The sequence below is a fragment of the Chiloscyllium punctatum genome, chromosome 1, assembly GCF_047496795.1.
Source record: "Chiloscyllium punctatum isolate Juve2018m chromosome 1, sChiPun1.3, whole genome shotgun sequence".
Lineage (NCBI taxonomy): Eukaryota > Metazoa > Chordata > Chondrichthyes > Orectolobiformes > Hemiscylliidae > Chiloscyllium > Chiloscyllium punctatum.
In genome coordinates this window covers 177898911-177924451 of record NC_092739.1, presented here as the reverse complement: position 1 = coordinate 177924451, position 25541 = coordinate 177898911, and the positions used below count along the sequence as shown (strand labels likewise).

The 25541-nt window shown below is 45.4% G+C and overlaps 1 protein-coding gene across 1 annotated transcript in view; it reads right to left on the bottom strand.

The window, feature by feature from the left end:
* Positions 1-25541, bottom strand: part of LOC140480825 (disintegrin and metalloproteinase domain-containing protein 12-like) — a 241911-nt gene that overhangs the window by 2790 nt on the left and 213580 nt on the right. Inside the window, exon 15 of the mRNA XM_072576274.1 lies at positions 19248-19356. Coding sequence (XP_072432375.1) covers positions 19248-19356 — 109 coding nt within the window. The remainder of the gene's footprint in view (positions 1-19247; positions 19357-25541) is intronic.

Genomic DNA, 25541 nt, shown 5'->3' with positions numbered 1-25541 from the left:
TGAGCCATGTGGACTTGCAATTATGGTTACATGAGGATTTCCAGAAGTAGCCCACAATTAAAATCCATAAAGTTTTTTTACCAATATATGAGACTGTCTTTTGGGTATTGTCAGCCTGTGCAATTTTTGAGCAGACAATAGAAAACACTTGACAAGGTCTCCATTCATCTGGATGACATGCTAATAACAGGGAAGGAGAAAGTGAGGACTGCAGATGCTGGAGATCAGAGCTGAAAATGTGTTTCTAGAAAAGCGCAGCAGGTCAGGCAGCATCCAAGGAAGAGGAGAATGGACGTTTCGGACATGAGCCCTTCTTCAGGAATGAGGAGGGTGTGCCAAGCAGGCTAAGATAAAAGGTAGGGAGGAAGGACTTGGGGGAGGGGCGTTGGAAATGCGATAGGTGGAAGGAGGTTAAGGTGAGGGTGATAGGCTGGAGAGGGGGTGGGGGCGGAGAGGTCGGGAAGAAGATTGCAGGTCAAGAAGGCGGTGCTGAGTCTGAGGGTTGGGACTGAGACATGGTGGGGGGAGGGGAAATGAGGAAACTGGAGAAATCTGAGTTCATCCCTTGTGGTTGGAGGGTTCCTAGGCGGAAGATGAGGCATTCTTCCTCCAACCGTCGTGTTGCTATGGTCTGGCGATGGAGGAGTCCAAGTGTTGAGCCACGCGGTGGTTGGGTTGGTTGGTCCGGGTGTCCCAGAGGTGTTCTCTGAAACGTTCCGCAAGTACGGAAGGCGGCCTGTCTCCCCAATATGGAGGAGGCCACATCGGGTGCAGCGGATGCAATAAATGATGTGTGTGGAGGTGCAGGTGAATTTGTGGCGGATATGGAAGGATCCTTTGAGGTCTTGGAGGGAAGTAAGGGGGGAGGTGTGGGCGCAAGTTTTGCATTTCTTGCGGTTGCAGGGGAAGGTGCCGGGAGTGGAGGTTGGGTTGATGGGGGGTGTGGACCTGACGAGGGAGTCACGGAGGGAAGTGGTCTTTTCGGAACGCTGATAGGGAAGGGGAGGGAAATATATCCCTGGTGGTGTGGTCCGTTTGGAGGTGTCAGAAATGACGACGGATGATACGATGTATCTGGAGGTTGGTGGGGTGGTAGGTGAGGACCAGTTCTGTCCTGGTGGTGATTGGGGGAGCGGGGCTCAAGGGCAGAGGAGCGGGAAGTGGAGGAGATGCGGTGGAGGGCATCGTCAATCACGTCTAGGAGGGAAATTGCGGTCTTTGAAGAAGGAGGCCATCTGCGTTGTTCGGCAGTGGAAATGGTCCTTCTGGGAGCAGATGCGGCAGAGATGAAGGAATTGGGAATATGGGATGGCGTTTTTACAGGAGGCAGGGTGGGAGGAGGTGTAGTCTAGGTAGCTGTGGGTTTATCCTATATGTCCGTGTTGATTCGGTCACCCAAGATAGAAGTGGAAAGGTCTAGGAAGGGGAGGGAGGAGTCTGAGACGGTCCAGGTGAATTTGAGGTCGGGGTGGAAGGTCTTTGTAAAGTGGATGAACTGTTCAACCTCCAATTAGGAGGACTTACAGATCATACTTCTGAGACATTTTTCCCTAGCAGGCGAAAGTGAGGACTGCAAATGCTGGAGATTACAGGGGCTAGATTAGAGTTGTGCTGGAAAAGCACAGCAGGTCAGGCAGCATCCAAGGAGCAGAAAAACCGACCTTTTGGGCAAGAGCCCTTCATCAGAAATCTTTTTCCCTGGCAGGCATATGCCTTAGAAGGGAGAAATCTGTGTTCCAGGCACCCCATATAACCTATTTGGGCTACAGAGTCGACAAGAGTAGATTACACTCTTTATGGATAAAGTGAGACCGATGAACGGTGCCCAGCTCCCATGTCTGTACCAGAGCTTAAGACTTTCCTTTGAACCTGAATTATTATGGAAAGATCACGCACAATCTAGCCTCCATTCGGCCATCTTTGCATCAACCCTTAAAAAAGGGTCAGCCTTGGAAATGATTGTGAATCACTTTTGAAAGCCATAGCTTTCAAGGAAGTGAAGAAACAGCTATCATCTTCGAAGGTGGTGACGCAGTATGGTCCCACAGGGTAGTATTAGCTCATAGGTAACCAGTGGAATGGAATGCCCAACAGCGTATGCATCCAGCAATTTGTGTGACACAAAGCGTAAATCTGCCCAGAAAGATAACGATGATTTGGCAGTCACAGAAGGAGTCAGAAAATTCCACCAATACCGTTGCGGATATCATTGGACCAGCAAAATTGCCCAGATGTGAAAGCTATATGACTGGAAATACGACAGTTTGGTTACTTTAGATGCGACAGTTTTTGTCTAATGGGGCAAGGCCACATTGGATTTGGTACTAGATAATGAACCGGGTCAGGTTTTTGATTTGGAGGTAGGTGAGCACTTTGGTGATTAGATTAGGTTAGATTAGATTAGTTTCCCTACAGTGTGAAAACAAGCCCTTTGGCCTAACAAGTCCACACCGACCCTCCGAAGAGTAACCCACCCAGACCATTTCTCTCTGTCTAATGCACCTAACATTATGGGCAATTTAGCATGGCCAATTCACCAGATCTGCACATCTTTGGATTGTGGGTGAAAACCGGAGCACCCAGAGGAAACCCAAACAGACAAGGGGAGAATGTGTAAACTCCACACAGTCACCCAAGGCTGGAATCAAAGCTGGGTCTCTGGTGCCATGAGGCAGCAATGCTAACCACTGAGCCACCGTGCCACCCCTGAAAGTGACCACAATTCAGTTATCTTTACTTTAGTGATGGAAAGGATAGTATATATTGCAGGGCAAAGAGTTATAGCTGGGGGAAAGGCAATTATGGTTGAATGAGACAAGATTTAGGATGTCTCGGATGGCGAAGGAAACTGCACGGGATGGACACAGTTGAAATGTGAAGCTTATTCAATGACCAGCTGCTACTGTCCTTGATAAGTACGTTGATCTGGAAAGAAGTGGTAGAGTAAGGCAGCCATGGTTTACTAATGAAGTTGAATCTCTCTTCAAGAGGAAGATGGCTTAAGTTAGTTAGGATGAGATGTGAAGGCTCAGTTCAGATGCCTGAGAGTTACAAATTAGCAAGGAAAGACCTAAAGAGAGAGTTAAGAAGAGGCAGGAGAGGACATGAGAAGTTGTTGGCAAGTAGGATCAAGTAAAACCCTAAAGTTTTGTATAGGTATGGGATATAGGTAACTTAATGTTACTTCTGCAATTCTGCAATTCCATTTTACAAAGTAAATGAACTCACACCAGTGTGTCATTGTTTTAGCCAAGAGCTGAGTCAACAAGAATGGAAACGATGTGGAGGAAATATATAATTATTTTTGTATTACTAAAATTGTATGCCAGAATGAAACGTGACTACAAAACAATAGTAGATATTACGGGCAAATAGATAAGATGTTGTGAGGGGATGAAGTTAAGCTAGATACGCCTGTACAAACAGTAGATATAAACATCTGTTTCCCACTTTTACAGAGACAGAGGAACAAACCCCAATTAAAAGGGTCAAAGGGATCAGAATGGCCTTGGGAAAGGCACAGATGGAGGGGGTAGATAATGATGAGGAAAGGATATGCCCAACAATGACCTACAGCGGGATGAGGTCAAACGGCCTTGTGAGGCCAGAAATAAGCATTTTGTCACAGACAAGTCCGGATAAGGCAAGAGATAAACAGGAGTAATGGGTGCCGGTCTTAGGGAAGTGGAAGATGTAAACAGGGGAGGAGAATTGTAAAACAAAAGAAACCAAATTATATAAATATTGTGTATGAATTGAATTTGGGGTGTGTGTGTCCTCTGCCTTATAGACACTGGATATCACACCCACTTGCAAGTGTAAAATAAATGACACTACTGATTCAGATCTTGTCTCGGACTGAAATTATTGAACTGAGTGAGCTTTGTTTCTCACATAGGTATATCAGGAATGAAAGAATTATGAGAGTAAGATCAGACTGGGAGAAAGTGAGGACTGCAGATGCTGGAGACCAGAGTTGAAAAGTGTGGTGCTGGAAAGGCATAGCAGGTCAGGCAGCATCCGAGGAGCAGGAGAATCGACGTTTTGGGCATATGCCCTTCTTCAGGAATGAAGCTGGTGTGCCAAGCGGGCTGAGTTAAAAGGTGGGGGGGGGGCCGAATTTGGGGGAGGGGTGCTGGGAATACTATAGGTGGAAGGAGGTGAGGGTGATAGGCCGGAGAGGGGGTGGGGGTGGAGAGATCGGGGAGAAGATTGCAGGTCAAGAGGGCGGTGCTGAATCTGGGGGTTGGGACTGAGATAAGGTGGGGGGAGGGGAAATGAGGAAGCTGGAGAAATCCACATTCATACCGTGTGGTTGGAGGGTTCCTAGTCAGAAGATGAGGCGCTCTTCCTCCAAGCGTCGTGTTGCCATGGTCTGGTGATGGAAGAGGCCAAGGCCCTGCATGTCCTTGGCAGAGTGGGAGGGAGAGTTGAAGTGTTCAGCCACAGGGCGGTTGGGTTGGTTGGTCCGGGTGTCCTAGAGGTGTTCCCTGAAATGTTCCGCAAGTAGGCTACCTGTCTTCCCATTGTAAAGGAGAACACATCGGGTGCAGCGGATACAATAAATGATGTGTGTGGAGGTGCAGGTGAATTTGCAATGGATGGAAGGATCCATTGGGGCCTTGGAGGGAGGTGAGGGGGGAGGTGTGGGCGCACGTTGTGCAGGGGAAGGTGCTGGGAGTGGAGGTTGGGTTGGTGTGGGTTGTGGACCTGACGAGGGAGTCGCGGAGGGAGTGGTCTCTCCGGAACGCTGATAGGGGTGGGGAGGGTAATATATCCTTGGTGGTGGGGTCTGTTTGGAGGTGGCGGAAATGACAAAGGATGGAGGTTGGTGGGGTGGAAGGTGAGGACCAGTGGGGTTCTGCCCTGGTGGTGATTAGAGGGGCGGGGTTCAAGGGCGGAGGTGCGGGAAGTAGAGGAGATGCGGTGGAGAGCATCGTCGACCACATCGGAGGGGAAATTGTGGTCTTTGAAGAAGGAGGCCATCTGGGTTGTACGGTATTGGAAATGGTCCTCCTGGGAGCAGATGCAGCGGAGGCGAAGGAATTGGGAATATGAGATGGCGTTTTTACAGGGGGAAGGGTGGGAGGAGGTGTAATCTGGGTAGTTGTGGGAGTTGGTCTGTTTGTAGTACATAGAACACAGAACAATACAGCACAGAACAGGCCCTTCGGCCCACGATGTTGTGCCGAACTTCTAACCTAGATTAAGCACCCATCCATGTACCTATCCAAATGCCGCTTAAAGGTCGCCAATGATTCTGACTCTACCACTCCCACGGGCAGCGCATTCCATGCCCCCACTACTCTCTGGGTAAAGAACCCACCCCTGACATCTCCCCTATACCTTCCACCCTTCACCTTAAATTTATGTCCCCTTGTAACACTCTGTTGTACCTGGGGAAAAAGTTTCTGACTGTCTACTCTATCTATTCCTCTGATCATCTTATAAACCTCTATCAAGTCACCCCTCATCCTTCGCCGTTCCAACGAGAAAAGGCCGAGAACTCTCAACCTATCCTCGTACGACCTACTCTCCATTCCAGGCAACATCCTGGTAAATCTGCTCTGCACCCTCTCCAAAGCTTCCACATCTTTCCTAAAGTGAGGCGACCAAAACTGCACACAGTACTCCAACTGTGGCCTAACCAAAGTCCTGTACAGCTGCAACATCACTTCACGACTTTTGAATTCAATCCCTCTGCTAATGAACGATAATACTCCATAGGCCTTCTTACAAACTCTATCCACCTGAGTGGCAACCTTCAAAGATCTATGTACATAGACCCCAAGATCCCTCTGTTCCTCCACCTGACTAAGAACCCTACCATTAACCCTGTATTCCGCATTCTTATTTGTCCTTCCAAAATGGACAACCTCACACTTGGCAGGGTTGAACTCCATCTGCCACTCCTCAGCCCAGCTCTGCATCATATCTAAGTCCCTCTGCAGCCGACAACAGCCCTCCTCACTGTCCACAACTCCACCTATCTTCGTATCATCTGCAAATTTACTGACCCACCCTTCGACTCCCTCATCTAAGTCATTAATAAAAATTACAATGTCTGTGTTGAGTTGGTCGCCCAAGATAGAAATGGAGAGGTTTAGGAAGGGGAGGGAGGAGTCTGAGACGGTCCAGGTAAATTTAAGGTCGGGGTGGAAGGTGTTAGTAAAGTGGATGAACTGTTCAACCTCCTCGTGGGAGCACGAGTAGCGCCATTACAATCATCAATGTAGTGGAGGAAAAGGTGGGGGCAGTGCCAGTGTAGCTGCGGAAGATGGACTGTTCCACATATCCTACGAAGAGGCAGGCATAGCTGGGGCCCATGCGGGTGCCCATGGCTACTCCTTTGGTTTGGAGGAAGTGGGAGGATTGGAAGGAGAAGATGTTAAGAGTGCGGACCAGTTCAGTCAGTCAAAGGAGGGTATCAGTGGAAGGGTACTGGTTCGGTCGGCGGAGTGGTGGACAGTGTGGAAGAAAGTTGCAGGTTGCAGGGAGACTTGGATAAACTGCAGAACCGGGCTGAAAGGTGGCAAATGGAGTTAAATGCAGCTAAATGTGAGGTGACTCACTTTGGGAAGAATAACAGGAAGGCAGAATACTAGGTCAAAAGAAAGATTCTTGGTAGTGTGAATGTGGAGATGGATCTTGGTGTCCGTGGACATAGATTCCCGAAAGTTGCCACCCAGATTGATAGTGCTGTTAAGAAGGCATACTATGTGTTCGGTTTTAGTGGTAGAGGGATTGAGTTCCGGAGCCGTGCTATCATGCTGCAACTACACAAAACACTATTGCGGCCTCACTTGGATTATTGTGTGCAGTTCTGGTTGCCTCATTAAAGGAAGGATGTGGAAACATTGGAAAAGGTGCAGATGAGATTTACCAGGATGTTGCCTGGTCTAAAGCAAAGGTCTTATGAGGATAGGCTGAGGGACTTGGGTCTGTTCTCATTGGAGAGAAGAAGGGTAACAGGGAATTTAACAGAGACATACAAGATGATCAGAGGATTAGATAGGGTGAACAATAAGAGTCTTCTTCTGAGGATGATGACATCTGCTTGTACGAGGGGGCATAGCTGCAAATTGAGGGGTGATAGATTTAAAACAGATGTTAGAGGGAGGTTCTTCACTCAGAATTGTAAGGGTGTGGCATGCCGTACCTGCCAATGTAGTTAACTCAGGGTGTAGGTCTGCTCACTGAGCTGTAGGTTTGATATCCAGACGTTTCATTACCTAGCTAGGTAACATCATCAGTGGCGACCTCCAAGTGAAGCAAAGCTGTTGTCTCCTGCTTTCTCCTGGATGGGGTTCCTGGGGTTTGTGGTGATGTCATTTCCTGTTCGTTTTCTGAGGGGTTGATAGATAGCGTCTAGATCTATGTGCTTGTTTATGGCATTGTGGTTGGAGTGCCAGGCCTCTAGGAATTCTCTGGCATGTCTTTGCTTAGCCTGTCCCAGGATAGATGTGTTGTCCCAGTCGAAATGGTGGTTTTTTTACATCCGTGTGTAGGGCTATGAGAGAGAGGGGGTCGTGTCTTTTTGTGGCTAGCTGGTGTTCATGTATCCTGGTGGCTAACTTTCTTCCTGTTTGTCCTACGTAGTGTTTGTGGCAGTCCTTGCATGGAATTTTGGATGACGTTGGATTCTAGTAGCACACAAACCCACCAACACTCTCAAACAAAAACTAACAAACTTAAAATACCCAGTACAACCCATAGACAAAACCAACGTCATCTACAAAATTCCATGCAAGGACTGCCACAAACACTACGAAGGACAAACAGGAAGTAAGTTAGCCACCAGGATTCATGAACACCAGCTAACCACAAAAAGACACGACCCCCTCTCCCTCATAGCCCTACACACAGATGAGAAAAACCACCATTTCGACTGGGACAACACATCTATCCTGGAACAGGCTAAGCAAAGACATGCCAGAGAAATCCTAGAGGCCTGGCACTCCAACCACAACGTCATCTATCAACCCCTCAGAAAATGAACAGGAAATGACATCACCATAGATCTAGATGCCATCAATCAACTCCTCAGAAAACGAACAGGAAATGACATCACCACAAACCCCAGGACCCCCATCCAGGAGAAAGATATAAATAGAAAGCAGGAGACAACAGCTTTACTTCACTTGGAGGTTCGCCACTGATGATGTTACCTACCCAGGTAATGAAACGTCTGGATATCAAACCTACAGCTCAGCGAGCAAACCTACACCCTAAACCTCAACCTGAGCTACAAACCTTCACAAACCTTACGGTCGTTAGCTCACCCACATTAGGGGCATTTAAACAGTCCTTAGATAAGCACATGGACGATGATGAGATAGTGTAGGATGATGGGTTTAGTTTAGTTTACAGGTCAGTGCAACATCGAGGGCTAAAGGGCCTGTCCTGAGTTGTATTGTTCTGTGTTTTGTGAAGGGACGATCATGCCTCACAACCCTCATTGAGTTCTTTGAGAAGGTGACCAAACAGGTGGATGTGACCAAACAGTGGTTGATTTGGTGTATATGGACATCAGTAAGGCGTTTGAAAAGGGTTCCCACAGTAGGCTATTGCACAAAATACGGAGACATGGGATTGAGGGTGATTTAGTGTTTTGGATCAGAAATTGGCTAGGTTTAAGAAGACAGAGGGTGGTGGTTGACCGGAAATGTTCATCCTGGAGTTCAGTTGCTAGTGGTGTACAACAAGGATCTCTTTTGGGACCACTGCTGTTTGTCATTTTTATAAATGACCTGAATAAGAGGCGAGAAGGATGGTTGAGTAAATTTGTGGATGACAGTAAGGTTAGTGGAGCTGTGGATGGTGCAGAAGGATGTTGCAGGTTACAGAGAGACATAGATAAGCAGCAGAGCTGGCATGAGAGGTGGGGAATTGAGTTTAATGTGGAAAAATGAAGTGATTCACTTTTGAAGGAGTAACAGGAATAAAGATTACTGGGCTAATGGTAAGAACAGAGAGTTCTCAGTGTCCACGTGCATAGATCCCTGAAGGTTGACAGGGTTGTTAAGAAGGCATAAGGTTAGCTTTTATTGATCAAGGGATTGAGTTTCGGAGCCACAAGGTCATGTTGCAGCTCTCCAGAATTCTGGTGCAGCCGCACTTGGAGTATTGCATACAGTTCTGTTCACCGCATTATAGGAAGGATGTGGAAGCTTTAGAAATTTACTTGGATGTTCCTTGAGGGAAGGCCTTATGAGGAAATGTTGAGGGACTTGAGGCTGTTTTCATTTGAGAGAAGACGGTTGAGCGGTGACTTAATTGAGACGTATGTTAATCAAACAGTTCGATTGGGTGGACAGTGAGAGCTTTTTTCCTCACATTGTGATAGCTCGCAAGAGGGGACCTAGTTTTAAATGAGAGGTGATAGTTATCGGACAGATGTTAGAGGTATTTTCTTTACTCAGAGTAGTAGGGGTGTTGAACGCCCTCCCCCCCATAGAGGACTCACTAACATTAAGGGCATTTAAATGGTGATTGGATAAACATATGGATGAAAATGGAATAGTGCAGGATAGATGGGCTTCAGATTGGTTCTGCAGGTCGACACAACATCGAGTTCTGAAGGGTCTGTGCTGTGCTGTGCTGTGCTGTAATGTTGTATGTTGTATATATTAGCTGCAGCTACTTAGCTTACTTACAACTGAGTCTATATTTGGAAAGTGGGAGTCTTTTAAAAGTAGTACAGTGAGAATTCAGGGCTAGAATGTTCCTCTCAAGTGAAGGGCAAGGGCATCAGGTCCAAAGAACCCTTGATATCATGTGATATTGAGAGTTTAGTAAAGCAAAAGAAGGAAACACGTATCAGGTACAGTGCAGTTGCACTGGGATAGGCTGTTCAAGAGTATAGGAAATGTAGGAGGTTGCTTAACAAGGAAATTAGGAGGGCAAAGAGGGGACACAAGATATCTTTGGCAGTTGGGATCAAGAAAAACCCCAAAGCTTTTTCTAGGCATGTTAAGCCAAAGAGGTTTACGAGGGGAAAAATTGGAACCTATTAGAGACAAAAGGTTCCTGTGTTTCAGTGACATGGGTGAGGTATTAAATGAATTCTTCTCATCTGTATTCACAGAAGAGAAAGACATCGTAGCCAGGAATTTCAGTTGGAATGGTGAGGTTCTAGAATATGTTAAGTTTAATAAGGTATTGGACATCTTAATTGTCATAAATCCCCAGGCCCTGCTGAGATATATCCCAGCCTGCTATCAAAGGCAAGGAAGAAAATTGCTGGGGCCCTAGCAGAGATAATTAAAACTTCACTGTTCACAGGTGAAGTGGTAGATGACAGGGGCCTCGCTGAAGTTATTCCTTTGTTCAAGAAGGGCAGCAGAAATGGATAAAGTAATTACAGACCAAATAGTTTGACATTAATAGCTGGGAAATTATTGGAAAAAGGTTTGAAGGACAAAATTAATTGGAAAGGCAAGGATTGATCAGGGACAGTCAGTTTGGATTCATTAGAGGGAGATCATGTCTGATTGATAGTATTTTCAAAAGGTGACTAAGTATATTGAAGAGGGTAGTACAGTTGAAGTGGTTTATGCACTTCAGGAAGGCTTTTAACAAAGCCCCACGTAGAAGGCCTTTTCAGAAGGAAAGAGCCAGTGGGATCAAGGCAAATTGGAAAACTTGTCAAACATTGGCTTACAAATAAGGGCAAAATGTCATGGTGGAGGGTTTTTTTTTGTAATTGGAGGCCTGTGACCAGTGGTGTAACATATTGATTGGTGTTGGGACTCTTGCTGTGTGTAATTGCATTAACAACTTGAATGTGAATATAGAAGGTATAATTAGCAAGTTTGCAAGTGGCACGAACATTGGTGTTACTGCTATTGAGGAGGATGGTTTCACCCTGCAGTTTGATATTGATCAGCTGGTAAATTGGGTAAAACATTAGCAGAGGGAGTTTAATCCCAATAAAAGTATGAAGTAATGCATTTTGGGAGGTTTAATAAGGGAAGGACAGAAACAACAAATGGTACATCCCGAGAGAGTAATGAAGAACAAAAGCACATTGGTGTACAAGTCTATAGATACCTGAAGGTGTCAGCACAGGCAGGTGAAGAAGGTTTGCCTTCATTAGCTGGGAGGTGGAAGATGGGAGGAAGGAAATCATCTTACACCTTCATAAAACATTGATTAGTTGACATGGTGGAATATTGTGCGCAGTTTTTTTGTCACACTAGCAAAAGAATCTGATTGCACTGGAGAGAGTGCAGAGGATATTCACCAAGGGAATTTCTCAGTTTTCAGGAAAGGCCGGATAGGCTGAGTTTGTTTTCCTTGGTGCTGAGGAGACCGAGGTGGAATTGGATTTAGGTATCCAAAATTATGACAGGTATAGATAAATCAGATTATGAGAATCACAGCCCCCACGGCAGATGTGTCTGAGATCAACGGGCAAACGTTTAAGGTGAGGAGTAAGTGACTTATAGAAGATATGGGAAAGAATGCTTTTTTTTCCAGAGGGTAATAGATATATGAAACATTCTGCCTGAGACGGTGGTGGAGGCAGATTCACTCGCAACATTTAAAAAGCATCTGGATGAATACTTAAAATACCAGGGCATAGTGGGCTAATGGCCCAGAGCAGGTAAATGGGATTAGTGGGAATAGAACAGAGAGCATAGAACAGTAAAACACAATACAAGCCCTTTAGCTCTCGATGTTGTGCCAATCTTTTCACCTATTCTAAGATCAGGCAAACCTATCTTCCATGTGCCTATCCAGAGTTGCTTAAATGTCCCGAACGTATCTAACTCTGCTCCCATTGCTGGCATTCCACGCATCCTCCACTCTGTGCAAGAATTTACTTCTGACTTAGCCCCTAAATCTTTGACCAATCACCTTAAAATTATTCCCCCTCATGATAGCCATTTCCTCCCTGTAAAAAGTCTCTGGCATCCACTCTATGCCTCTCATCACCTTGTCCACTTCTACCAAGCCACCTGTCAGCCTTCATTACTCCAATGAGAAAAGATCCAATTCCCTCAACCTTTCTTCATGAGACACGCCCTCCAGTCCAGTCAGCATCCTTGCAACTATCCTTTGCATGTTCTCAAAGCTTCCGCATCCTTCCTATAATGAGGCGACTAGTACTGGACACAATACTCCAAGTCTGATCTCCCCTGAGCTGTACAGAACTGTAGCTTAATCTCGTGGCTCTTAAACTCAATTCCCCTGCTCATGAAAGCCAACACACCATACATCTTTTTAAAAACTCTCTCAACCTGGGTGGCAACTTTGAAGGGCCTGTGGACATGGAACCCCCCCCCGACCAAAGATCCCTCTCTTCCTCCACATTGCTGAGAACCCTGCCTATAAATTCAACCTTCCAAAGTGGATGACTTCACACTTTTCCAGGTTGAATTCCATCTGCCTTATCAGCCCAGTTCTGCATCCTGTCAATATTCTGTTGTGATCTACAACAGCCCTCCACGCTATCCACAACTCCATCAACCTTCATGTCATTGACAAACTTACCAACCCACCCTTCCACTTCCTCATCCAAGTCATTTATAAAAATCACAAAGAGCAGAGATCCCAGAACTGATCCCTGCAGTGCACCACTGGTCAGCAAACTCCATCTATGATTTTCCAAGTAATCATAAATCTTGTCTCAGAATCTTCTCCAATACATTACCCAACACGAACATGAGACTAACTAGTCTATAATTCCCAGGATTATCTCTATTCCCTTGCTTGAATAAGGGAATAACATTTGCCACTCTCCAATCATCTGGCACTCCTCCAGTGGTCAGTAAGGATGAAAAGATTTTCATCAAAGACGCAGAAATCTCTTCCCTCACTTTATGTGGGAACATAAGGTATATCCCGTCTGGCCTGGGGGATTTATCTATCCTCATGAATTTGAACATTTTCAGAAAATCCTCCTTAAAATCAAACTGTTTGAGCAAATCAGTCTGTTTCACGCTGTCCTCAGAAATGTCAAGTAGTGAATACTGAAGCAAAGTATTCTTTAAGGACTTCCCCTACCACCTCCAACTCCAGGCGCAAGGTGCCTCCAATGTCCCTGATCGCCTCTACGCTCACTCTAGTCATCCTCTCATCCCTCACATAAGTGCAGAATGCCTTATAGTTTTCCTTAATCCTGTCTGCTATAGCTTTTCATGCCCCCTTCTGGCTCTCCTAAGTCCATTCTTCATTTCTTGGGCTACTGTGTAACCCTCTAGTGCCCTGCCTGATCCTTGCCGCCTCAACCTTAAGTAAGCTTGCTTCTTCCTCTTGAGTAGATGTTCCACATCCCTTGTCAGCCAAGGTTCTTTCATCCTACCATCCCTTCCTTGTCTACAGGAATAGTTCCAGAAGACTGGAGATAGCAAATGTTCCCTTGTTCAAGAAGAGGAGTAGAGAAAACACTAGTAATTATAGACTCATGAGCCTTACTTTGGTTGTAAATTGACGGAAAAGGTTATAAGTGGTAGGATTTATAATCATATCGATAGGAGTAAGTTGATTAGGTATTGTCAACACAGTTTTGTGAAGGCTAGGTCGTGCCTCACAAATCTTATTTAGTTCTTTGAGAAGGTGACCAAACAGGTGGATGAAGGTAAAGCCATTGATTTGGTGTGTATGGATTTCAGTAAAGTGTTTGATAAGGTTCCCCCTGGTAGGCTACTGTACAAAAAAAAGAGGCATGGGATTGAGGGCGATTTAGCAGTTTGGATCAGAAATTTTCTAGCTGAAAGAAGACAGAGGTTGGTGGTTGATGGGAAATGTTCATCCTGGAGTTCAGTTACTAGTGGTGTACTGCAAGGATCTGTTTTGAGTCTACTGCTGTTGGTAATTTTATAAATGACCTGGATGAGGGTGTAGAAGGATGGGTTAGTAAATTTGGACATTTAGATCCAAACATTTGTGGATAGTGCCAAAGGATGTTGTAGGTTACAGAGGGACACAGAAACTGGGTGACAAATGGAGTTTAATGCAGAACTGTGTGAGGTGATTCACTTTGGAAGGAGTAACAGGAATGCAGAGTATTGGGCTAATGATAAGATTCTTGGTAGTGTAGATGTGCAGCGAGATCTTGGTGTCCATGTACATAAGTCCCTGAAAGTTGCCACCCAGGTTGATAGGGTTGTTAAGAAGGCAAAAACAATGAGGGCAGGTAATATCCTCGAACTCTTCATTTCCAACTGCCGCTGGGACATTAACCGCCTCAACCTGTCAACCCCCCTCCCCCACTCCAACCTCTCACCCTCACAACGTGCAGCCCTCCAATCCCTCTGCTCTAATCCCAACCTCACCATTAAGCCAGCGGATAAAGGGGTCGCAGTGGTAGTCTGGCGCACTGACTTCTACACCGCTGAAGCCAAACGCCAATTCGAGGACACCTCTTCCTACTGCCCCCTCGACCATGACCCCACCCCCCATCACCAAACCATCATCTCCCAGACCATACAGAACCTCATCACCTCAGGAGATGTCCCACCCACAGCTTCCAACCTCATAGTCCGGGAACTCCGCACTGCACGGTTCTACCTCCTTCCCAAGATTCACAAGCCTGACCACCCTGGCCGACCCATTGTCTCAGCATGCTCCTGCCCCACTGAACTCATGTCTACCTACCTCGACACTGTCCTATCCCCCCTAACCCAGAAACTCCCCACATACGTTCGAGACACCACCCACGCCCTCCACCTCCTCCAAGACTTCCGTTTCCCCGGCCCCCAACGCCTCATCTTCACCATGGATATCCAATCCCTCTACACCTTCATCCGCCATGACCAGGGCCTCCAAACCCTCTGTTTTTTTCCTCTACAGATGTCCCCAACAGTACCCTTCCACTGACACTCTCATTCGTTTGGCCGAACTGGTCCTCACCCTTAACAATTTCTCCTTTGAATCCTCCCACTTTCTCCGGACCAAAGGGGTAGCCATGGGCACACGTATGGGCCCCAGCTATGCCTGTCTCTTTGTTGGCTATGTAGAATAGTTGATCTTCCGTAATTACACCGGCACCACTCCCCACCTCTTCCTCCACTACATTGATGACTGCATTGGCGCCACCTCGTGCTCCCACGAGGAGGTTGAGCAATTCATCAACTTCACCAACACATTCCACCCTGACCTTAAATTTACCTGGACCATCTCTGACACCTCCCTCCCCTTCCTGGACCTCTCCATCTCCATTAATGACGACCGACTTGACACTGACATTTTTTACAAACCCACCGACTCCCACAGCTACCTGGATTACACCTCTTCCCACCCTATCTCTTGCAAAAATGCCATCCCATATTCCCAATTTCTCCGCCTCCGCCGTATTTGCTCCCAGGAGGACCAGTTCCACCATAGAACACACCAGATGGCCTCCTTCTTTAGAGACCGCAATTTCCCTTCCCACTTGGTTAAAGATGCCCTCCAACGCATCTCGTCCACCTCACGCACCTCCACTCTCAGACCCCACCCCTCCAACCGTAACAAGGACAGAACGCCCCTGGTGCTCACCTTCCACCCTACAAACCTTCACATAAACCAAATCATCCGCCGACATTTCCGCCACCTCCAAAAAGACCCCACCACCAGGGATATATTTCCCTCCCCACCCCTTTCCGCCTTCAGCAAAGACCGTTCCCTCTGTGACTACCTGGTCAGGTCTACACCCCCCTACGACCCACCCTCCCATTCTGGCACTTTCCCCTGCCACCGCAGGAACTGTAAAACCTGTGCCCACACCTCCTCCCTCACCTCTATCTAAGGCCCTAAAGGAGCCTTCCACATCCATCAAAGTTTTACCTGCACATCCACTAATATCATTTATTGTATCTGTTGCTCCTGATGTGGTCTCCTCTACATTGGGGAGACTGGGCACCTCCTAGCAGAGCGCTTTAGGGAACATCTCTGAGACACCCGCACCAATCAACCACACCGCCCCGTGGCCCAACATTTCAACTCCTCCTCCCACTCTGCCGAGGACATGGAGGTCCTGGGCTTCCTTCACCGCCGCTCCCTCACCACCAGACGCCTGGAGGAAGAACGCTTCATCTTCCACCTCGGAACACTTCAACCCCAGGGCATCAATGTGGATTTCAACAGCTTCCTCATTTCCCCTTCCCCCACCTCATCCTAGTTTCAAACTTCCAGTTCAGCACTGTCCCCTTGACTTGTCTGGACCAGTCCGACCTGCCTAGCTCCTTTTCCACCTATCCATTCCAACCTCTCCTCCTTGACCTATCACCTTCATCTTCTCCCCCACTCACCCATTGTACTCTATGCTACTCTCTCCCCACCCCCACCCTCCTCTAGCTTATCCCTCCACGCTTCAGGCTCACTGCCTTTAGTCCTCATGAAGGGCTTTTGCCCGAAAAGTCAATTTCGCTGCTCGTTGGATGCTGCTTGTTAAAAAGGCATATGGTGTGTTAACTGTATAGAAAGGAATCTTTGGAAAAGGTTCAAAGGAGATTTACTCGGATGTTGCTTGGGACGGGGGGAAGGTTTTACGAGGATATATTGAGCAACGTGATGCTGTTTTCATTAGAGAGAAGGTTGAAGAGGTGACTAAATTGAGACGTATAAGACTATCAGATAGTTCGGTCGGGTGGACAGTGGGAGCTTTTTTCCTCGGATTGTGATGGCTAGCACGAAGGTACATAGCTTCAAATTCAGTGGTGATAGATACAGGACAGATGTCAGAAGTAATTTCTTTATTCAGAGAATAGTAGGGGTGTGGAATGCACTGCCTGCAACAGTTGTAGATTCACCAATTCATGGGCATTTAACTGGTCATTGGATCGGCATATCGACGAGAATGGAATAATGTAGGTTAGATGGGCTTCAGCTTGGTTTCATAGGGCGGTGCCACATCGAGGGTCAATGGGCTTGTATTGTGCTGTAATGTTCTCTGTTCTGTGTCTCAGTGGGACAAACCTGTTGTTTGATATTTGTTGCTCAGCAAAGAAATGGTAGTCCTAAGGTCCTGTTTCAATGCTTTATGACTGTTTGTAAGTTTTTGTATGTTAATCAGGTATATATGCAAAAAAAGTTAGCATCAACATTTATTGTGAGACCAGCCCTTCATGTTCTATGGCACGTTTACCTATATATTAAATCAGCAGTAATTAGGAGAGAATTTGTTGCGAACTACTAACCTATGTGAGTGTAAGTCTTTTGCACCATGGTTAAGTGAAATAAAGCTTTCATGATTTGGAGATGATGGTGTTGGACTGGGGTGTACAAAGTTAAAAATCACACAACACCATGTTATAGTCCAACAGGTTTAATTGGAAGCACACTATCTTTCGGAGCGTCACTCCTTCTATCACCTGATGAAGAAGCGACGCTCCGAAAGCTAGTATGCTTCCAATTAAACCTGTTGGACTATAACCTGGTGTTGTGTGATTTTTAAAGCTTTCATAACATTGTAGACTTGGACTCTGTTCAAAAACATTATCTCCAAATGTGTAACAAGGGCTGCCATGGTTAATGGCTCCATTGTGCAACCTCTGACTGTAGCTGAATATAGATACATTCTTTGACCAAGATAAAAGTGGAACTGATGATAGACCAGTTGAAGGTTAGATTCTTAAGCTTTGACCAAAAGGTGGGGGGGCTTGCAGAGCAAGTTGAATAGTCATGATTTGGAGATGCCAGTGTTGGACTGGGGTGTACAAAGTTAAAATTCTTACAACTCCAGGTTATAGTCAAACAGGTTTAATTGGAAGCACTAGCTTTCAGAGCGCTGCTCCTTCATCAGTTGGTTGTGGAGTATAAGATCATAGGACACAGAATTTGTAGCAAAAGTTTACAGTGTGATGTAACTGAAATTATATATTGAAAGAGATCTGGATTGTTTGTTAAGTCTCTCATCTTTTAAAATGAACATATTGGTTTCAGTTCTTTCATATGTAAATCGCAAAACTTTTTAAAAGTTACATTCTCAAATGAACTTTAACAATTAGTATCATGTCTGCCCTTTTTCAGATTAGAATCATTGGAGCACAGACAGTCTCACACAGGAACCTCACACCTTCAGTACATTATCTGGGCCAAAATGACACCAATTGTTCTTGAATGGTGCCTGAACTGCTGTGCTCTTCCAGCACCACTAATCCAGAACCAATTGTTAAGGTTCACTCGAGAATGTAACTTGTAAAAAGTTCTTGATTTACATATGAAAGAACCGAAACCAACATGTTCACTTTAAAACATGAGAGACTTAACAAACAACCCAGGTCTTTTTCAATATATAATTTCAGTAACATCACACTGTGAACTTTTGCTATAAACTCTGTGTCTTATTACCTTATGCTCCATAACCACCTGATGAAGGAGCAGTGCTCTGAAAACTAGTGCTTCCAAATAAACTTGTTGGACTATAACCTCGCGTTATGTAATTTTTAAAGTTGAATAGTGTGCACCATAATCCTATCACAATATTCTGTGCACAAGTGGAGCAGGCGAAGGAGGGATGAGACTGTGTGTAGTGAGGGGTGTAGTGACCATTCATTCACTAAATTTGTTATTGTTTGAAAGGCAAGCTGCGCCTGTGTATTCCAAAAATGAGAAACCGGCTTTGGTTCTCGTTTGTGCTGTCATTACATAAAGATAAATGGTTTTAACTGTTGAAAGGCTTTCCTGTGTGTAAGGGTCTCAAATTGAACAATGAGCTGGTCTACACAGCACATTCGGGATAGAGTATCAGCCACATTGAAAGAGTTCTAAGATCAGATGATGCTAAAGATGTACAATCTGCATTGTCTGCTTCTTAAATAGTATTTGCAATGATGTATCAGTTGTGCCACCTATTCTCCCTGGGAAATCTTTCTTTTTGTTTTTCTTGGTACTATATGAAATATGAAGGACAGTGCATCCTTACCAGTGGTTGACCTGTGCACGGTTAGATTTTAAACATAGACCCAATGATGGGAATCCCAGGAGGATCCAGTAAATGTGAGTACATCTGCCTCATGTGAGCGAGAAGTGAGTGTTAGTGGGGCACCATTGATGCTTGGTGCAATGACTTTGAACAAAGTTTCTGAGATTTACATGAGAAATCTCACTGTTTTGGACTGACAGAAACCTGATATGAAAACTGCTCAAGCTGACTGTCAATTTTCTGGTAAAATTTCTACTTGTATTTTCCTCATTTAAAACATTTTAAATAATTAGCAATTTCAAAAGTAAGCACTTTTTCAATTTCACTTAATATAAACATTCTGCAATGATGCATTTGATCATTCTATATCAGCTGGATTTTCTGGAAATCTTACTCAGGGAGGCACTTTATGTGTATATCGTTCTCATTCTTGCCACAGTGTCCAAAGTTATTTCCTCTTTTATTTATAGCGTTATAACAAGTCTGGTGAGAAGACTTTCCTCCTATCAGAGAGAAAATAGTATAAGAATTATTGTACAGAATGGGTGTGTATCACATGAGTATGCAAGAATGCATGTTACAGAGAAACAAACAGAGTCTGAAATTGAAAGAATAAAATATTTAGAATAATTAGTTTGATTTGTTAAAGCCCACTTGCTAAGGTGTGCTATAAAAGAAAATATGACACCAAGCCACAACAGTGGCAAAAATATGACTGCTTTGCAGGGGTTGAGGATGCATTTGCACAAAGAGATGGCAGGTCAGCAGTTTGGACAGAAATTAAATAATAGCAGAAATGACCACATTGCCTTCATAATGACTATGCTCAACCACCTTGGAAATTGCATGTTACTGCTGTGGGTCCATAAGTGGCAATGAACTGTTTTGGCAGGTATTGGTTTGAGATAGTTGGTCTTTCTTTCTTTCTCCAGTTCCTTTGATTCGGTGAGGATGTGGTCAAGTATGTGTTTTCTCTCTTGTTGGTTCGCTCACCATCTGATGCACACCCAGTCCAGCACCTATGCCCATTAGGACCAGACCAGTTTGATTACTTGTGATGCTGTTGAGCCACTCTCGGTTGTGGATGTTAAATTTCCCATGGTGAGTACACTTGCACTGTTGCCACCCCCAGTGCTTCCTCTCAGTATTAGAGCCATAGAGTCATAGAGATATATTGTGGAGGAGTTCTGATTCATCTTCTGAGGGAGGGAAGCACATGGTTATCAGCAGGAGGTTTTCTTGTGCATCTTTAATGTTAACGTTGAGACTTCATGGTGCCTGGAGTCAATGTTGATGATTCCCAGGGCAACTCCCTCCTGACTGTATACCACTGTGTCGCCACTTCTGCTGGATGTGTTCTACCAGGGGGTTACCCAGGGATGGTAATGGTGGTCAAAGAGTGTGCAACTGCAACAGTCAGGCAGCATCCAAGGTGCAAGAGAACCAGCATTTTGTCCATAAGCCCTTCATAAGGAATGAGGCTTGTGGTCCAAAGGAGCTGAGAGATAAGTGGGAGGGGTGTGGGGCTGGGGGGAAGGCAGCTGGGAATGCAATAGGTAGATGCAGGTGGGCTTGAATGTGGTAGATAGGGAGGAAGGTGGAGCAGATTGTGGGAAGGAAAATGGATAGGTAGGACAATTCCAGAGGGCAGTGCTGAATAGGAAGTTTGGATCTAGGATAAGGTGGAGGGAAGGAAATTAGGAAATTGGTAATATCCACATTGATCCTGTATGGTTGGAAGGTTCCAAGGTGGAAGATGAGGCGTTCATGCTCCAGGCATCGGGTGATGAGGATTTGGTGGTAGAGGATGTCCAAGACTAGGGTTTGGCAGTGGAGGAGGCTCAGGACTGAGGTTTGACTTTGGAGGAGGCCCTGGACCCTTCAACCGCATGGGATCAATGCGGATTTCACCAGTTTCCTCATTTTCCTTTCCCCCCACCTTATCTGAGATCCAACTTTCCAACTCGGCACCACCCTCTTGAACTGTCCTACCTGTCCTTTTTCGTTCCCACCTATCTACTCCACCCTCCTTTCTGACCAATCACCTTCACTCCCACCTTCATGTACCTGTCGGATTCCCAGCTACCTTTCTCCCAGCCTCACCCCCTTCCATTTATCTCTCAGCCCACTTGGACCACAAGCCTCATCCCGAATGAAGGGCTTATGCTCGAAACATTGATTCTCTTGCACCTCAGACGCTGCCTGACCAGCTGTGCTTTTCCATCTCCACACTGTTCAACTCTGATCTCCAAAGTCTGCAGTCCACACTTTGTCCTTGCTAATAATGGTGCCTGTAACATTTGAGTTATAGAACATAGAACACTACAGTGCAACACAGGCCCTTTGGCCTTCACTGTTGCGCCAACCTGTGAAACCAATCTGAAGGAGAAAGTGAGGACTGCAGATGCTGGAGATCAGAGCTAAAAAATGTGTTGCTGGAAAAGCGCAGCAAGTCAGGCAGCATCAAAGGAGCAGGAGAATCGACGTTTCGGGCATAAGACCAATCTGAAGCCCATCGAGTCTACACTATTCCATTATTATCCATATATTTATCCAATGATCATTTAAATGCCCTTAAAGTTGGTGAGTTTACTACTGCTGCATGCAGGGCATTCACTACCCTCTGAATAAAGAAATTACTTCTGACCTCTGTCCTATATCTATCAGTCTTCAGTTTAATGTTTTGTCCCCTCATGCTTGCTGCCACTATCCGAGGAAAAGGCTCGAGCTGTCCACTCTATCTAATCCTCTTATCTGTCTCTACTAAGTCGCGTCTCAACCTTATTCTTTTGCACGAAAACAACCTCAAGTCTCTCAGCCTTTCCCCATAAGACCTTCCCTCCATACCAGGCAACATCCTCTGCACCTTTTCCAATGCTCCACATCCTTCCTATAATGTTTTGACCAGAACTGTACGCAATACTCTAAGTGCGGCCGCACCAGAGCTTTGTACAGCTGCAACATGTCCTCATGGCACCGAAACTCAGTCCCTCTACCAATAAAAGCTAACGCACCATATGACTTCTTAACAACCCTATCAACCTGGGGTGGCAACTTTCAGGGATCTATGGACATGGACACTGAAATCTCTCTGCTCATCCACACTACCAAGCATCTTACCATTAGCCCAGTACTCTGTATTCCTGTTACTCCTTTCAAAGTGAATCACCTCATACTATTCTGCATTAAACTCCATTTGCCACCTCTCAGCCCAGCTCTGCAGCTTATATATGTCTGTCACATGCGACATCCTTTGGCACTGTCCACAACTCCACTGACCTTAGTGTCATCTGCAAATTTACTAACCCATCGTTCTATGCCCTCACCCAGGCCATTTATAAAAATGACAGAAAGCAGTGGCCCCAAAACCGATCCTTGTGATGCACCACTAGTAACTGAACTCCAGGATAAATACTTCCCATCAATCATCACCCTCTGTCTTCTTTCAGCTAGCCAATTTCTGATCCAAACTGCTAAATCACCCACAATCCTAAACCTCAGTATTTTCTGCAATAGCCTACAGTGGAGACCCTTATCAATTATGGGTGGCACAGTGGCTCAGTGGTTTGCATTGCTCTCTCCCAGCACAAGGGACCCGGGCTCGATTCCACCCTCAGCCGACTGTCTGTGTGGACTTTGCATATTCTCCCTGTGTCTGCATGCGTTTCCTCCCACAATCCAAAGATGTGTGGGTTAGGTGGATTGGCCATGCTAAATTGCCCATTGTGTTCAGGGATGTGTAAGCTAGGTGCATTAATTTGGGAAAATGTTGAGTAATATTGTGGAGGAATGGGTCTGGGTAGGTTACTCTTCAGAGGGTCAGTGTGGACTTGTTGGGTCAAATGGCCTGTTTCCATACTGTAGGGATTCTCATTCTCATTCAAACGCTTTACTGAAACCATATACATCACATCAACTGTTTTACCCTCATCTACCTGTTTGGTCACCTTTTCAAATAACTCAATAGGTTTTGTAACGCTCGACCTACCCTTCACAAAATTGTATTGACTATCCTTAAAAAAGCTGCCCCTTTTCTAGCTGATTATAAACCCTATCTCTTATAATCCTTTCCAACACTTTACCTACAACTGAAGGAAGGCTCACTGGTCTGTAATTACCAGGATTGTCCTTACTCCCCTTCTTAAACAAGGGGACAACATTTGCTATCCTCCAGTCTTTGAACACTATTCCTGTAGATAATGACGACTTAAAGCCAAAGCTTCTATAATCTCCTCCTTAGCTTCCCAGAGAATCCTAGGATAAATCCCAACCGGCCCAGGGAACTTATCTGTTTTCACACTTTCCAGAATTGCTAACACTTCCTCCTTCTGAACCTCAATCCCATCTCATCTAATAGCCTGTATCTCAATGTTCTCTTCAACATCATTGTCTTTTTCCAGTGTGAATACTGACAAAATATTCATTTAGCACCTCTCCTATCTCCTCTGACACCATGCACAACTTCCCACTACTGTCCTTGACTGCTCCTAATCTTACTCTAACCATTCTTTTATTCCTGACATCCCTTATAGAAAGTTTTCGGGTTCTCCTTGATCCTACCTGCCAATGACTTATCATGTTCTTTCCTAGCTCTTCTCATCTCTCTCTTGTGGTCCTTCCTGGCTAATGTGTAACTCTCAAGTGCCCTAACTGAGCCTTCACTTCTCATCCTCGCATATGCCTCCTTCTTTTTCTTGACAAGAGAGTCAGCTTCTTTAGTAAATCCTTGGTTCCCTTCCTCGACCACTTCCTCCCTGCAGGACTGCTAATTACTGATCAATGACACAGCTTCCTTCCCCATCCAATGTAACCAAACACTTGCCGAATCGCATCAGCATTGCCTTTCCCCCAGCTACAACTCTTGCCCTGCAGTACATGCCTATTCCTTTCTATCGCAAAAGTAAATATAACCAAATTGTGATCACTATCACCAATGTGCTCATCTACCTCCAAATCTAACACCTGGTGTGGTTCATTATCCAGTACCAAATCCAACGTGGCCTCACCTCTTGTTGGCCTATCTACATACTGTGTTCAAGATTAGAGTGGCGCTGGAAAAGCACAGCAGTTCAGGCAGCATCCAAGGAGCAGGAAAATCGACGTTTCGAGCAAAAGCCCTTCATCAGGAATAGAGGCAGAGCGCCTGCAGGGTGGTTTTTACCTATCTATATACTGTATCAGGAAACCTTCCAGCACACATTGGACAAAAGCAATCTCATCTAAAGTACTCAAACTACAGCATTTCCAGTCAATAGTTGAAAAGTTAAAGTCCCCATAACAATACCCTGCTACTTTTGCTCCTGTTCAGAATAGTGATGGTGGTGACTGGGACATTGTCTGTGAGTTATAATTTCATAAGTATGGCCATGTGAGGCTGTTGCTTGACAAGTGTGAGAGACAGCTCTTCCAATTTTAGTACTAGTCCATATGCAAGTAAGAACTTTGGAAGTAAGACTTTGCAGGGTCTGCCACTGTGCTTTCCGGTGCCTGGGTCAGTGCCAAGTGGTCCGATTGGTTTCCTTTCTTTGTTGAGACTTTGTAATGATTGGTAGAGCTGAGTGGTTTGCTCAGCCATTTCAGAGGGCTGTTGAGAGTCAGCCACATTACTGTGTGTCTGGAGTCACATTGTGGACAGATGCACTGAGGATGGCAGTTTCCTTTCCCGAAAGGACATGGGGTCAAATGAGTTTTTCTTACAGTCTGACCATGGTTTCACAGCCAGCAGTACATTCTCAATTCCATTTTTTAAAATTGAATTCAAATTCTACCATCTGACATGGTGGGATTCAAATCTAGGTTCCCAGAATTTCTAGATGTATTCACTGAACTGAGTTTCTGTATTAGTAGTCACAAATGTGTCTAAACTTTGTGCAATCGTTGGCACACATCCTAACTTCTGACCTTATGATGGAGGGAAGGCCATTGATGAAACAGCTGAAGATGTTGAGGAACTTCTGCAGAAACGTCTTAGAGCTGAGCTGACTATCATCCAACAACCACACTGATCTCTTGTGTGTAAGATATGTCTCTAACCAGTTGAGAGTTTGCCCCGACAACTACACTGATCTCTTGTGTGTAAGACATGTCTCTAACCAGTCGAGAGTTTGCCCCGATACACATTGATTCCAGTTTTGCTAGAACTCCTTTATGCCACAATGAATCAAATGCAGCCTTTATGTCAAAGACTGTCACTCTCCTCTCACTTCAGGAACTTAGCTCTTTTGGCGATTTGTGAACTAAGGCTGCAATGAGGTCAGGAGCTGAGTGGCCCTGGTGAACCTCAAACTGGGTGTCACTGAGCAGGCTATTGCTGAGCAGGTGCTGCTTGATAGCTCTGTTGATGACACCTTCCATTACTTTTGTGATGGAGAGTAAACTGATGGGGTGGTAACTGGCAAGATTAGGTTTGCCCTGCATTTTGTGTACAGGACATACCTGAGCAACTTTCCACATTGTCGACTAGATGCCAGTGGCATAACTGTGGTAGAACACCTTGGCTGTGGGAGTGGTACGTTCTGGAGCACAAGGTGTACTGGACTCCATCATTGGGGATATTTGTGGAGTATCCTCCTTCAGCTGTTCACAATATGTATTAATGATCTGGATGAGAGAACAAAATGTAACATCTCAATGTTTGCAAATGATACCAAGTTGGCAGGGACAAGTATGCAGAAATGCCTCAGCATGA